The following is a 15,438-nucleotide window of genomic DNA, read 5'->3' as shown; positions in this document are numbered from 1 at the left end:
TATTACCTAACCCAACTATTACCTAAACCATCTATTACCTAACCCATATATTACCTAACCCAACTATTACCTAACCCAACTATTACCTAAACCAACTATTACCTAAACCATATATTACCTAACCCAATTATTACCTAACTCATCTATTACCTAAACCAACTATTACCTAAACCAACTATTACCTAACCCAACTATTACCTAAACCATCTATTACCTAAACCAACTATTACCTAAACCATCTATTACCTAACCCAACTATTACCTAAACCATCTATTACCTAACCCAACTATTACCTAAACCATCTATTACCTAACCCAACTATTACCTAACTCATCTATTACCTAAACCAACTATTACCTAAACCAACTATTACCTAAACCATCTATTACCTAACCCAACTATTACCTAAACCATCTATTACCTAACCCAACTATTATCTAACCCAACAATTAACTAAACCATCTATTACCTAACCCAACTGTTACCTAAACCATCTATTACCTAAACCAACTTTTACCTAAACCAAATATTACCTAACCCAACTATTACCTAACCCAACTATTACCTAACCCAACTATTACCTAACCCAACTATTACCTAAACCAACTATTACCTAACCCAACTATTACCTAACCCAACTATTACCTAACCCAACTATTACTTAAACCAACTATTACCTAACCCAACTATTACCTAACTCATCTATTACCTAAACCAACTATTACCTAAACCATCTATTACCTAACCCAACTATTACCTAACCCAACTATTACCTAAACCATCTATTACCTAACCCAACTATTACCTAAACCATCTATTACCTAACCCAACTATTACCTAAACCAACTATTACCTAAACCATCTATTACCTAACCCAACTATTACCTAACCCAACTATTACCTAAACCAACTATTACCTAAACCATCTATTACCTAACCCAACTATTACCTAACCCAACTATTACCTAACCCAACTTTTACTTAAACCAACTATTACCTAACCCAACTATTACCTAAACCATCTATTACCTAAACCAACTATTACCTAACCCATCTATTACCTAATCCAACTATTACCTAAACCATCTATTACCTAACCAATCTATTACCTAAACCAACTATTACCTAACCCATCTATTACCTAAACCAACTATTACCTAAACCAACTATTACCTAAACCAAATATTACCTAACCCAACTATTACCTAACCCAACGATTACCTAAACCAACGATTACCTAAACCATCTATTACCTAACCCAACTATTACCTAACCCAACTATTACCTAAACCAACTATTACCTAAACCATCTATTACCTAACCCAACTATTACCTAACCCAACTATTACCTAACCCAACTATTACCTAACCCAACTATTACCTAACTCATCTATTACCTAAACCAACTATTACCTAAACCATCTATTACCTAACCCAACTATTACCTAAACCATCTATTACCTAACCCAACTATTACCTAACGCAACTATTACCTAAACCATCTATTACCTAACCCAACTATTACCTAAACCATATATTACCTAACCCATCTATTACCTAACCCAACTATTACCTAACCCAACTATTACCTAAACCAACTATTACCTAAACCATCTATTACCTAACCCAACTATTACCTAACCCAACTATTACCTAACCCAACTATTACTTAAACCAAATATTACCTAACCCAACTATTACCTAACCCAACTATTACCTAACTCATCTATTACCTAAACCAACTATTACCTAAACCAACTATTACCTAAACCATCTATTACCTAACCCAACTATTACCTAAACCATCTATTACCTAACCCAACTATTACCTAACCCAACTATTACCTAACTCATCTATTACCTAAACCAACTATTACCTAAACCAACTATTACCTAAACCATCTATTACCTAACCCAACTATTACCTAAACCATCTATTACCTAACCCATCTATTACCTAACCCAACTATTACCTAAACCATCAATTACATAACCCAACTATTACCTAAACCATCTATTACCTAACCCAACTATTACCTAAAACCATCTATTACCTAAATCAACTATTACCTAAACCTCTGTACCTCTAAACCGTTGTCTCAAATATACATTGTGGAGGAATATTCTGCTTAAAAAAAAGAGAGTTTGTGAGATGTTATTCAGAGTATCAGTATTCTATATCCACTACAGTACCTGCCATATAATAGAGGAGGTTAGGTCATTAAATAGAGCTAGCTCCTGTAGTAGAAGGCATAGCAACAGATTAGAGACTACTACCAACCTCCCAGTCTCATTTCCTAGCAAGGCTCTGAAAATAATACATCTTCCTCTAATCCATAGCCTCACACACTCTCATTCACACGTGCAGCATTTAAGGGCAACTGCGAGGTGGTGTCTATGACTGGTGGTGTGTATGACTGGTGGTGTGTATGACTGGTGGTGTGTATAACTGGTGGTGTGTATGACTGGTGGTGTGTATGACTGGTGGTGTGTATGACTGGTGGTGTGTATGACTGGTGGTGTGTATGACTGGTGGTGTGTATGACTGGTGGTGTGTATGACTGGTGGTGTGTATGACTGGTGGTGTGTATAACTGGTGGTGTGTATAACTGGTGGTGTGTATAACTGGTGGTGTGTATGACTGGTGGTGTGTATGACTGGTGGTGTGTATGACTGGTGGTGTGTATGACTGGTGGTGTGTATAACTGGTGGTGTGTATGACTGGTGGTGTGTATAACTGGTGGTGTGTATAACTGGTGGTGTGTATGACTGGTGGTGTGTATGACTGGTGGTGTGTATGGTGTGTATGACTGGTGGTGTGCATGACTGGTGGTGTCAGTTTTCCCCTGTTTCTCCAGCTCTCTTCTCTAACTGGCTTGATCCCTGTTTCTCCAGCTCTCTCACCCAGCAGTCAGGCAGATCCTCCACATTGTTCCCTGAGCCCCTATGAACACCTAATCACAGGAGAGAGGCAGTAGTAGAGTAATATATGGACATTCATCAGACGCTTTTATCTAAAGTCATTTAAGAGTGAATATGTTCAGTTTATGTGGCCAATGTTGAAAACCAACCCACATTGAGGAGTAGGCCTACCATGCTCCAATTAGTCTACAACCACTGAGCACTTTGAATCGCTTAATTCCCTCCAGTTGATTTTCTGTGACCAGATATTATTATTTAACTTAATTCCCTCCAGTTGATTTTACCAGATATTGTTATTTAACTTACTTATCATCCCTAACTATTCATTAATCATGATATCTGTCAATTGTCTTCCTGTTTTTACAGATATTTAATCCCCCCCACACCCCAGGTTACCCGACATAGCTTCTCTACTAACCAATCACACGCCACTGTTCAGTATGGTAGATCAGATCTCTGCTATAGGAAGAGAGGGGTGTCAGACAACAGAAAGACAACCACTCACACACTCTGATGTCTGCTTCTGTCCTGTCGTCTCTAGATGAGAAATACCACAATATACAGTACCAGTCAAAAGTTTGGACACACCTACTCATTCAAGTGTTTTTCCTTATTTGTACTGTTTTCTACATTGTAGAATGATAGTGAAGACATCAAAACTATGAAATAACACATATGGAATCATATAGTAACCAAAAAAGTGTTAAACAAATCAATTCTTCAAAGTAGCCACCCTTTGCCTTGATGACAGCTTTGCACACTCTTGGCATTCTCTCAACCAGCTTCATGAGGAATGCTTTTCCAACAGTCTTGAAGGAGTTCCCACATATGCTGAGCACTTGTTGGCTGCTTTTCCTTCACTCTGCGGTCAAACTCATCCCAAACCATCTCAATTGGGTTGAGGTCAGGTGGTTGTGGAGGCCAGGTCATCTGATGCAGCACTCCATCACTCTCATTTTTGGTCAAATAGCCCTTACACAGCCTGGAGGTGTGTTTTGGGTCATTGTCCTGTTGAAAAACAAATGATAGTCCCACAAAGCGCCAAGCAGATGGGATGGCGTATCGCTGCAGAATACTGTGGTAGCAATGCTGGTTAAGTGTGCCTTGAATTCTAAATAAATCACAGACAGTGTCACCAGCAAAGCACCCCCACACCATCAAACCTCCTCCTCCATGCTTCATGGTGGGAACCACACATGCAGAGATCATCCGTTCACTTACTCTGCGTCTCACAAAGACACGGCGGTTGGAACCAAAAATCTCAAATTTGGACTCATCAGACCAAAGGACAGATTTCCACCGGTCTAATGTCCTTTGCTTGTGTTTCTTGGCCCAAGCAAATCTCTTCTTATTATTGGTGTCCTTTAGTAGTGGTTTCTTTGCAGAAATTTGACCATGAAGGCCTGATTCACGCAGTCTCCTCTGAACAGTTGATGTTGAGATGTGTCTGTTACTTGAACTCTGTGAAGCATTTATTTGGGCTGCAATCTGAGGTGCAGTTAACTCTAATGAACTTATCCTCTGCAGACATTCCTGTGGCGGTCCTCATGAGAGCCAGTTTCATCATAGCGCATGATGGTTTTTGCGATTGCACTTGAAGAAACGTTCAATGTTTTTGAAATTTTCTGGATTGACTGACCTTCATGTCTTAAAGTAATGATGGCCTGTTGTTTCTCTTTGCTTATTTGAGCTGTTCTTGCCATAATATGACCTTGGTCTTTAACCAAATAGGGCTGTCTTCACTATACCAACCCTACCTTGTTACAACACAACTGATTGGCTCATACGCATTAAGAAGGAAAGAAATTCCACAAATTAACTTTTAACAAGGCACACCTGTTAATTGAAATGCATTCCAGGTGACTACCTCATGAAGCTGGTTGAGAGAATGCCAAGACTGTGCAAAGCTGTCATCAAGGCAAAGGGGTGGTTACTTTGAAGACTCTAAAATCTAAAATATATTTAGATTTGTTTAACACTTTTTGGGTTATTATATGATTCCATATGTGTTATTTCATAGTTTTGATGTCTTCACTATTATTCTACAATGTAGAAAATAGTAAAAATTAAGAAAAACCCTTGAATGAGTAGGTGTGTCCAAACTTTTGACTGGTACTGTCCAAATAATAAAAGACACTGGAACACAGTTGAGGGGAACAGCACACATGGTGACAGTCGGTGACAGTGAAGGAAACAGCACACACAGTGACAGTCGGTGACAGTGAAGGAAACAGCACACATGGTGACAGTCGGTGACAGTGAACAAAACAGCACACACAGTGACAGTCAGTGACAGGGATGAAAACAGCACACACAGTGACAGTCGGTGACAGTGAAGGAAACAGCACACACGGTGACAGTCGGTGACAGTGAAGGAAACAGCACACATGGTGACAGTCGGTGACAGTGAAGCGCTCTTTGACACATTTCAGGCTCTTCTCTCACAAAACGCATCTGACACACACGTGTCAGAGACAGCACAGAGCCATCTACACAGCTGCTCTAAAGTGACACCAGACAACTGAGACAGACAGACAGACAGACAGACAGACAGACAGACAGACAGACAGACAGACAGACAGACAGACAGACAGACAGACAGACAGACAGACAGACAGACAGACAGACATACAGACAGACAGACAGACAGACATACAGACATACAGACAGACAGACAGACAGACAGACAGAGGGAGAAGGAAGGGGATTAAAGATAAATACCAGAACAGGAGTAGGGACGTTTCCTTTGGGGCTGGTGACTATGCTGTTTTTGGTGGTGTTTGTCTGTGGTGTCTGGGGCTGTGCAGGGAGAGGGGAGACAACACAGGGTTAACAACAGGGCATACTGTAGATGGATGATGGGCCGTGGTGGTGAAAGGGTTAACACAAATAGACCTGGGTTTAAATACTATTCTAAAACCTTCATTGAGTGTTTTCTCTACCTCGATCATTGTTTGACCAGATGATGAGATAAGTGATGGTTTTAGCTGGCATGGAGGGAGAGGTCAAATACAATAGAGTGATGGGTTAATACACAGTATCACAGTGGTTCAAAGGAAACAGAGCAGCAGTGAGGGTTAAGCAGTGTGTTACTATAGCAGTGTTAACCATGGAGAAGAGGCCTTGAGACAGAGAGAGAGAGACAGAGAGCGAGAGAGAGAGAGAGACAGAGAGAGAGAGAGAGAGAGAGAGAGAGAGAGAGAGAGAGAGAGAGAGAGAGAGAGAGAGAGATAGGGTGAGAGAGAGAGAGAGACAGAGAGAGACACACAGAGAGAGAGAGACACAGCGAGAGAGAGAGCGAGAGAGAGAGAAGAAGAGAGAGAATGGAGAGAGCAGGAGAGAGAGCAAGAGAGGGTTCACACACACAAAGCTATCAGAGTGAAAATTGCTATAGCGCCAGAGCTGACAGACAGACAGACATAAATCCACATCTATAGAAAATCACACTCACACACAAATCGACCAAACCACAGCTCAGACAAAGCCTTAATCACCCAAAGGCTCAATCACCCAAAGCCTCAATCACCCAAAGCCTCAATCACCAACCATCAGATCTTCCTATGTGGTAGCTTGATCATCCACAACATACACAAAGACACACAGAGTTCCTTCTCTAAAGCTTTTTCGTAAAAGCCTGTTTGAAAATGCCAATATCAGTCTGAATCATCTTTCCAGCTGCAGAGATCCTCAGAGCATAGAGATATCATAGAGACCACTAAGATGAGATGCCATTTAGATGACTGTATTCATGTATATGGTTAGAGTTCCACTGGGACATCTCTGTGTAAAGTGTCAAGCAAAGGTCCTTAGAGCATAGAGATACACTGAGATGAGATGCCATAGAGATGACTGTATTCAGCTCTACTAGGATATCTGTGGTGTGAGAACCAGTCCTTTCTCCAGAGGACACTCACAACATCAACACCAACACTAAGAGCAGTCCGGGGAAAAGCCATCTTCAGTAGGGAAACACTGGGGGTGTACATGGCTGGGGTGGGGTTAGGCAGATGAACTGAACTCCAAGCTCATTAGACGAGAGAAAAGGGTTGAAATATAAAAAGCTGTTCCAAGTAAGCCTTGAGCAAACTGAAGACTGGAGGAAAAGTGGTTGAGAACGAGTGGAGAGAGACTGGCTGGAGGTATGATGGAGAGGTGCAGGGAGAGGGACTGGCTGGAGGTATGATGGAGAGGTGCAGGGAGAGGGACTGGCTGGAGGTATGATGGAGAGGTGCAGGGAGAGGGAGGGATGGAGGTATGATGGAGAGGTGCAGGGAGAGGGACTGGCTGGAGGTATGATGGAGAGGTGCAGGGAGAGGGACTGGCTGGAGGTATGATGGAGAGGTACAGGGAGAGGGAGGGATGGAGGTATGATGGAGAGGTGCAGGGAGAGGGAGGGATGGAGGTATGATGGAGAGGTGCAGGGAGAGGGACTGGCTGGAGGTATGATGGAGAGGTACAGGGAGAGGGAGGGATGGAGGTATGATGGAGAGGTACAGGGAGAGGGAGGGATGGAGGTATGATGGAGAGGTGCAGGGAGAGGGAGGGATGGAGGTATGATGGAGAGGTGCAGGGAGAGGGACTGGCTGGAGGTATGATGGAGAGGTATGATGGAGAGGTACAGGGAGAGGGACTGGCTGGAGGTATGATGGAGAGGTGCAGGGAGAGGGAGGGATGGAGGTATGATGGAGAGGTGCAGGGAGAGGGAGGGATGAAGGTATGATGGAGAGGTGCAGGGAGAGGGGGGATGGAGGTATGATGGAGAGGTACAGGGAGAGGGACTGGCTGGAGGTATGATGGAGAGGTGCAGGGAGAGGGACTGGCTGGAGGTATGATGGAGAGGTACAGGGAGAGGGAGGGATGGATGTATGATGGAGAGGTACAGGGAGAGGGACTGGCTGGAGGTATGATGGAGAGGTGCAGGGAGAGGGAGGGATGAAGGTATGATGGAGAGGTGCAGGGAGAGGGAGGGATGAAGGTATGATGGAGAGGGTGCAGGGAGAGGGGGATGGAGGTATGATGGAAAGGTGCAGGGAGAGGGAGGGATGGAGGTATGATGGAGAGGTGCAGGGAGAGGGAGGGATGAAGGTATGATGGAGAGGTGCAGGGAGAGGGGGGATGGAGGTAATGATGGAGAGGGTGCAGGGAGAGGGAGGGATGGAGGTATGATGGAGAGGTGCAGGGAGAGGGAGGGATGGAGGTATGATGGAGAGGTACAGGGAGAGGGAGGGATGGAGGTATGATGGAGAGGTACAGCGAGAGGGACTGGCTGGAGGTATGATGGAGAGGTACAGGGAGAGGGTCTGGCTGGAGGTATGATGGAGAGGTACAGGGAGAGGGAGGGATGGAGGTATGATGGAGAGGTGCAGGGAGAGGGACTGGCTGGAGGTATGATGGAGAGGTGCAGGGAGAGGGAGGGATGGAGGTATGATGGAGAGGTACAGGGAGAGGGACTGGCTGGAGGTATGATGGAGAGGTACAGGGAGAGGGAGGGATGGAGGTATGATGGAGAGGTGCAGGGAGAGGGACTGGCTGGAGGTATGATGGAGAGGTACAGGGAGAGGGAGGGATGGAGGTATGATGGAGAGGTGCAGGGAGAGGGACTGGCTGGAGGTATGATGAAGAGGTGCAGGGAGAGGGAGGGATGGAGGTATGATGGAGAGGTGCAGGGAGAGGGAGGGATGGAGGTATGATGGAGAGGTGCAGGGAGAGGGACTGGCTGGAGGTATGATGGAGAGGTGCAGGGAGAGGGAGGGATGGAGGTATGATGGAGAGGTACAGGGAGAGGGACTGGCTGGAGGTATGATGGAGAGGTGCAGGGAGAGGGAGGGATGGAGGTATGATGGAGAGGTACAGGGAGAGGGAGGGATGGAGGTATGATGGAGAGGTGCAGGGAGAGGGAGGGATGAAGGTATGATGGAGAGGTGCAGGGAGAGGGGGGATGGAGGTATGATGGAGAGGTGCAGGGAGAGGGAGGGATGGAGGTATGATGGAGAGGTGCAGGGAGAGGGAGGGATGGAGGTATGATGGAGCGGTGCAGGGAGAGGGACTGGCTGGAGGTATGATGGAGAGGTACAGGGAGAGGGAGGGATGGAGGTATGATGGAGAGGTACAGGGAGAGGGAGGGATGGAGGTATGATGGAGAGGTGAAGGGAGAGGGACTGGCTGGAGGTATGATGGAGAGGTGCAGCGAGAGGGACTGGCTGGAGGTATGATGGAGAGGTACAGGGAGAGGGAGGGATGGAGGTATGATGGAGAGGTGCAGGGAGAGGGAGGGATGGAGGTATGATGGAGAGGTACAGGGAGAGGGACTGGCTGGAGGTATGATGGAGAGGTACAGGGAGAGGGAGGGATGGAGGTATGATGGAGAGGTACAGGGAGAGGGACTGGCTGGAGGTATGATGGAGAGGTACAGGGAGAGGGACTGGCTGGAGGTATGATGGAGAGGTGCAGGGAGAGGGACTGGCTGGAGGTATGATGAAGAGGTGCAGGGAGAGGGAGGATGGAGGTATGATGGAGAGGTGCAGGGAGAGGGAGGGATGGAGGTATGATGGAGAGGTACAGAGAGAGGGACTGGCTGGAGGTATGATGGAGAGGTGCAGGGAGAGGGACTGGCTGGAGGTATGATGGAGAGGTGCAGGGAGAGGGAGGGATGGAGGTATGATGGAGAGGTACAGGGAGAGGGAGGGATGGAGGTATGATGGAGAGGTGCAGGGAGAGGGAGGGATGGAGGTATGATGGAGAGGTACAGGGAGAGGGACTGGCTGGAGGTATGATGGAGAGGTGCAGGGAGAGGGAGGGATGGAGGTATGATGGAGAGGTACAGGAGAGGGACTGGCTGGAGGTATGATGGAGAGGTGCAGGGAGAGGGACTGGCTGGAGGTATGATGGAGAGGTGCAGGGAGAGGGAGGGATGGAGGTATGATGGAGAGGTGCAGGGAGAGGGACTGGCTGGAGGTATGATGGAGAGGTGCAGGGAGAGGGAGGGATGGAGGTATGATGGAGAGGTACAGGGAGAGGGAGGGATGGAGGTATGATGGAGAGGTGCAGGGAGAGGGAGGGATGAAGGTATGATGGAGAGGTGCAGGGAGAGGGGGGATGGAGGTATGATGGAGAGGTGCAGGGAGAGGGAGGGATGGAGGTATGATGGAGAGGTGCAGGGAGAGGGAGGGATGGAGGTATGATGGAGCGGTGCAGGGAGAGGGACTGGCTGGAGGTATGATGGAGAGGTACAGGGAGAGGGACTGGCTGGAGGTATGATGAAGAGGTGCAGGGAGAGGGAGGGATGGAGGTATGATGGAGAGGTGCAGGGAGAGGGAGGGATGGAGGTATGATGGAGAGGTACAGAGAGAGGGACTGGCTGGAGGTATGATGGAGAGGTACAGGGAGAGGGAGGGATGGAGGTATGATGGAGAGGTGCAGGGAGAGGGACTGGCTGGAGGTATGATGAAGAGGTGCAGGGAGAGGGACTGGCTGGAGGTATGATGGAGAGGTACAGGGAGAGGGACTGGCTGGAGGTATGATGGAGAGGTGCAGGGAGAGGGAGGGATGGAGGTATGATGGAGAGGTACAGGGAGAGGGACTGGCTGGATGTATGATGGAGAGGTACAGGGAGAGGGAGGGATGGAGGTATGATGGAGAGGTGCAGGGAGAGGGAGGGATGGAGGTATGATGGATAGGTGCAGGGAGAGGGACTGGCTGGAGGTATGATGGAGAGGTGCAGGGAGAGGGAGGGATGGAGGTATGATGGAGAGGTGCAGGGAGAGGGAGGGATGGAGGTATGAGAGAAAAGGAGGTCCAGGGATGTGAAAATGACATGCTCACCATGTACTGGACAGTGGAGCTGGACTTGCGTTTCTGTCCCAGGTGATGGAGGAATGATGGAGGAGGGAGCGAGAGAGAGAGAGAGAGAGAGAGAGAGAGAGAGAGAGAGAGAGAGAGAGAGAGAGAGAGAGAGAGAGAGAGAGCAGAAAGAAAGAAAGAAAGAAATTAAAGAAAGAAAGAAAGAAAGAAAGAAAGAAAGAAAGAAAAAAAGAAAGAAAGAAAGAGAGAAAGAAAGAAAGAAAGAGAGAAAGAAAGAAATTAAAGAAAGAAAGAAAGAAAGAAAGAGAGAAAGAAAGAAAGAAAGAAAGAAAGAAAGAAATTAAAGAAAGAAAGAAAGAAAGAAATTAAAGAAATAAAGAAATTAAAGAAAGAAAGAAAGAAAGAAAGAAAGAAATTAAAGAAATAAATAAATTAAAGAAAGAAAGAAAGAAAGAAAGAAAGAAAGAAAGAAAGAAAGAAAGAAAGAAAGAGAAAGAAATTAAAGAAAGAAAGAAAGAAAGAAAGAAAGAAATTAAAGAAAGAAATAAAGAAATTAAAGAAAGAAAGAAAGAAAGAAAGAAAGAAAGAAAGAAAGAAAGAAAGAAAGAAAGAAAGAAAGAAAGAAAGAAAGAAAGAAAGAAAGAAATTAAAGAAAGAAAGAAAGAAATTAAGAAATTAAAGAAAGAAAGAAAGAAATTAAAGAAAGAAAGAAAGAAAGAAAGAAAGAAAGAAAGAAAGAAAGAAAGAAAGAAAGAAAGAGAAAGAAATTAAAGAAAGAAAGAAAGAAAGAAATTAAAGAAAGAAATAAATAAATTAAAGAATGAGAGAAAGAAAGAAAGAAAGAGAAAGAAATTAAAGTAAGAAAGAAAGAAATTAAAGAAAGAAAGAAAGAAATTAAAGAAAGAGAGAAAGAAAGAAAGAAAGAAAGAAAGAAAGAAAGAAAGAAAGAAAGAAAGAAAGAAAGAAAGAAAGAAAGAAAGAAAGAAAGAAAGAAAGAAAGAAAGAGAGAAAGAAATAAAGACAACAGGTGAATGCCAAGTACTGCAGGATGAGCATGTCGAATAAAACGAGACTTGATTGGTGAGCATCACTTGGTTGATCAATGGGCTTCAAATCACCAGAAAGAACTTCACCAGTCAGGAAGAAAGCACAGGAAGAGAGGAGGATCATTTCTATGGATTGTCATTTTTATGGATTCTTAAGAGGGTAGGAAGAAAGAGGAGGGTGCGCAAGCAGAGGACAGGAACAAAGGATGGTGTGGCATCTTCAGGAGCAGAGAAAGATAAATAAGAGGGGGAGCGGTTAGGGAGGCGCACTGACTGAGTGTGAAGTGATCACTCGTCTTTGTGGAGGAAATACCTAGGGAGAAAAATAAATAAAACGATTGTCACATGCACTGGACAGGTGCAGTGACATGTGTTGTTAAAATAATAAGGTAGCTAGAAGATCTATGCAACTGTTCTGTTAAAAGACATTCAAAAGTGGCGTCCACTGTGATTAAAAAGGAGAACAATTAACTCAAACTGCTATTTATCTAGGTTCTCTAAAGCACTGTGCAGATGAAGATATTCCGCAAAACTTTATACACAAGACTGGAGAGGGGTCAGAGGAGAGAAGGAGAGAGGTCAGAGGAGAGAAGGAGAGAGGTCAGAGGGGTCAGAGGAGACAAGTAGAGGGGTCAGAGGAGTCAAGTAGAGGGGTCAAAGGAGACAAGGAGAGGGGTCAGAGGAGATGAGGAGAGGGGTCAGAGGAGACAAGGAGAGGGGTCAGAGGAGAGAAGGAGAGAGGTCAGAGGAGTCAAGGAGTGGGGTCAGAGGAGACAAGTAGTGGGGTCAGAGAAGACAAGGAGAGGGGTCAGAGGAGAGAAGGAGAGAGGTGAGAGAAGACAAGGAGAGGGGTCAGAGGAGAGAAGGAGAGGGGTCAGAGGGGTCAGAGGAGACAAGAATGAGAGGTCAGACGGGGTCAGAGGAGACAAGTAGAGGGGTCAGAAAAGACAAGGAGAGGGGTCAGAAAAGACAAGGAGAGGGGTCAGAGGGGTCAGAGGAGACAAGGAGAGGGGTCAGAGAGATCAGAGGGGTCAGAGGAGAGAAGGAGAGAGGTCAGAGAAGACAAGGAGAGAGGTCAGAGGGGTCAGAGGAGACAAGGAGGGAGCTAAGAGGAGACAAAAAGGAGAGGTAACAGGGGTCAGAGGAGACAAGTAGAGGGGTCAGAGGAGACAAGGAGAGGGGTTAGAGGAGACAAGGAGAGAGGTCAGAGGGGTCAGAGGAGACAAGGAGAAGGGTCAGAGGAGACAAGGAGAGAGTTCAGAAGAGACAAGGAGAGAGATCAGAGGAGACAAGGAGAGAGGTCAGAGTGGTCAGAGGAGTCAAGTAGAGGGGTCAGAGGAGACGAGGAGAGGGGTCAGAGGAGGCAAGTGGAGCGGTCAGAGGAGACAAGGAGAGCGGTCAGAGGGGTCAGAGAGGTCAGAGGGGTCAGAGGTAAATAATAATGAGAGAGTGAGAAAGAAAACAAATGAAAGTCTTTTAAAACGGTCCAGTGTGTCGGGGGCTTGTTGCTAGGCAATTATGAGTTATGGCGTGAAGAGGAGCAGGGGGAAGTGTGTGTGTGTGTGTGTGTGTGTGTGTGTGTGTGTGTGTGAGAGAGTGAGAGTCTATTTCTGTCTGGTGCGTTTCCAGGGTTCAGACTCATGTCTATTCCTGGAACTGTAGTCACAATCGCTACTGAACAAACACACCGACCAGACAGCAGCTAACACAAGGCTCACACGCACACACACACCGACCAGACAGCAGCTAACACAAGGCTCACACGCACACACACACCGACCAGACAGCAGCTAACACAAGGCTCACACGCACACACACCGACCAGACAGCAGCTAACACAAGGCTCACCGCACACACACACCGACCAGACAGCAGCTAACACAAGGCTCACACGCACACACACACCGACCAGACAGCAGCTAACACAAGGCTCACACGCACACACACACCGACCAGACAGCAGCTAACACAAGGCTCACACGCACAAACACACCGACCAGACAGCAGCTAACACAAGGCTCACACGCACACACACACCGACCAGACAGCAGCTAACACAAGGCTCACACGCACACACACACCGACCAGACAGCAGCTAACACAAGGCTCACACGCACACACACACCGACCAGACAGCAGCTAACACAAGGCTCACACGCACACACACACCGACCAGACAGCAGCTAACACAAGGCTCACACGCACAAACACACCGACCAGACAGCAGCTAACACAAGGCTCACACGCACAAACACACCGACCAGACAGCAGCTAACACAAGGCTTACACGCACACACACACCGACCAGACAGCAGCTAACACAAGGCTCACATGCACACACACACGCACACACACGATAACACCTGCACATGCATGTACACAAGCTCCCGCATTTTCATACTCACAAGAACACACATGCTCACTCTATTCCCCATCCTCCATCCTCTCTCCCTTTCGCACACACACACACACACACACACACACACACACACACACACACACACACACACACCTACACTAGAGACCACTATTTTATGATGATTGCAAATTGAGTCAACACCGTCTACCACGCATCACAGACAGCACAGCACACACTGAAATAAAGACGTTCACAAATCACTGAGCAAGAGACACTTTCAACTACACAGAAACATGCAAGCTAAGCAAAAGCAGAGACAGAGAAAGGGGGAAGAGAGAAAGAGGGGGGAGGGGGGAGAAAGAGGGGGGAGGGGGAGAGAGAAAGAGGGGGAGAGAGAGAAAGAGGGGGAGAGAGAAAGAGGGGGAGAGAGAAAGATGCGGGAGAGAGAAAGATGGGGAGAGAAAGATGGGGGAGAGAGAAAGATGGGGGAGAGAAAGATGGGGCGGAGAGAAAGCGGGGTGAGAGAAAGATGGGGGAGAGAAAGCAGGGGGATGGGGAGAGGGAATGAGACACAACCAGAGAGAGAATAGAGAAGAGCATACAGAAACAACAGGTCCTTAACCCTGATAACTGAGCAGAGAGAGAAACAGGGCCTTAACCCTGATAACTGAGCAGAGAGAGAAACAGGGCCTTAACCCTGATAACTGAGCAGAGAGAGAAACAGGGCCTTAACCCTGATAACCAAGCAGAGAGAGAAACAGGGCCTTAACCCTGATAACTAAGCAGAGAGAGAAACAGGGCCTTAACCCTGATAACTGAGCAGAGAGAGAGGGAGCAGAGAGAGAGAGAGGGAGCAGAGAGAGAGAGAGAGGGAGCAGAGAGAAGAGAGAGAGGGGGCCGAGAGAGAAGAGAGAGGGAGCAGAGAGAGAGAGGGAGCAGAGAGTGAGAGAGAGAGGGTGCAGAGAGAGAGAGAGAGAGCAGAGAGAGGACAGGGCCTTACCTTGACATCTGCCTTCTTGTTGAGCAAACTCTTGGCTGCTGCAATAGGAAACAACAGGAGAGACACAGCAGGTCAGAGATGCTGATAGAACAGGAGATCAGAGAGGTCACAAAGGTGTAACAGTATCAACCTGTAGTCCTGTAGGAGTTCTAGTTGATTTGTACAAGATGGGTAACCCAAATGCAACCACATTGCATTCCGTTGGTAAAAAAGAATCCCACAGTGTAGGGGACCAGACAGTCGTCTGTAACAAGAGAAAATCTATGGTCCTCCTAGTAAAGTCAGAGTTTTAGACAGGTTATAATCTACC

General features: G+C 46.5%; 1 protein-coding gene across 6 annotated transcripts in view; it reads right to left on the bottom strand.

Annotated features, from left to right (window-relative positions):
- The window catches only part of LOC121530796 (calcium/calmodulin-dependent protein kinase type II subunit beta), a 115,743-nt gene that overhangs the window by 20,644 nt on the left and 79,661 nt on the right, over nt 1-15,438 (bottom strand). For 2 of the 6 annotated variants that reach the window (XM_041836035.2, XM_045226866.1), the window contains 3 exons: nt 15,129-15,166; nt 10,745-10,777; nt 5,645-5,722 (listed from right to left, as the gene is read on the bottom strand). In XM_041836035.2, coding sequence (XP_041691969.1) covers nt 5,645-5,722; nt 10,745-10,777; nt 15,129-15,166 — 149 coding nt within the window. The remainder of the gene's footprint in view (nt 1-5,644; nt 5,723-10,744; nt 10,778-15,128; nt 15,167-15,438) is intronic. The other 4 variants (XM_041836036.2, XM_041836040.2, XM_041836037.2 and 1 more) reach the window with 3 other exon arrangements.

Source organism: Coregonus clupeaformis, chromosome 18 (genome assembly GCF_020615455.1).
Source record: "Coregonus clupeaformis isolate EN_2021a chromosome 18, ASM2061545v1, whole genome shotgun sequence".
NCBI lineage: Eukaryota > Metazoa > Chordata > Actinopteri > Salmoniformes > Salmonidae > Coregonus > Coregonus clupeaformis.
This window is presented reverse-complemented; position numbering and strand designations above follow the sequence as displayed.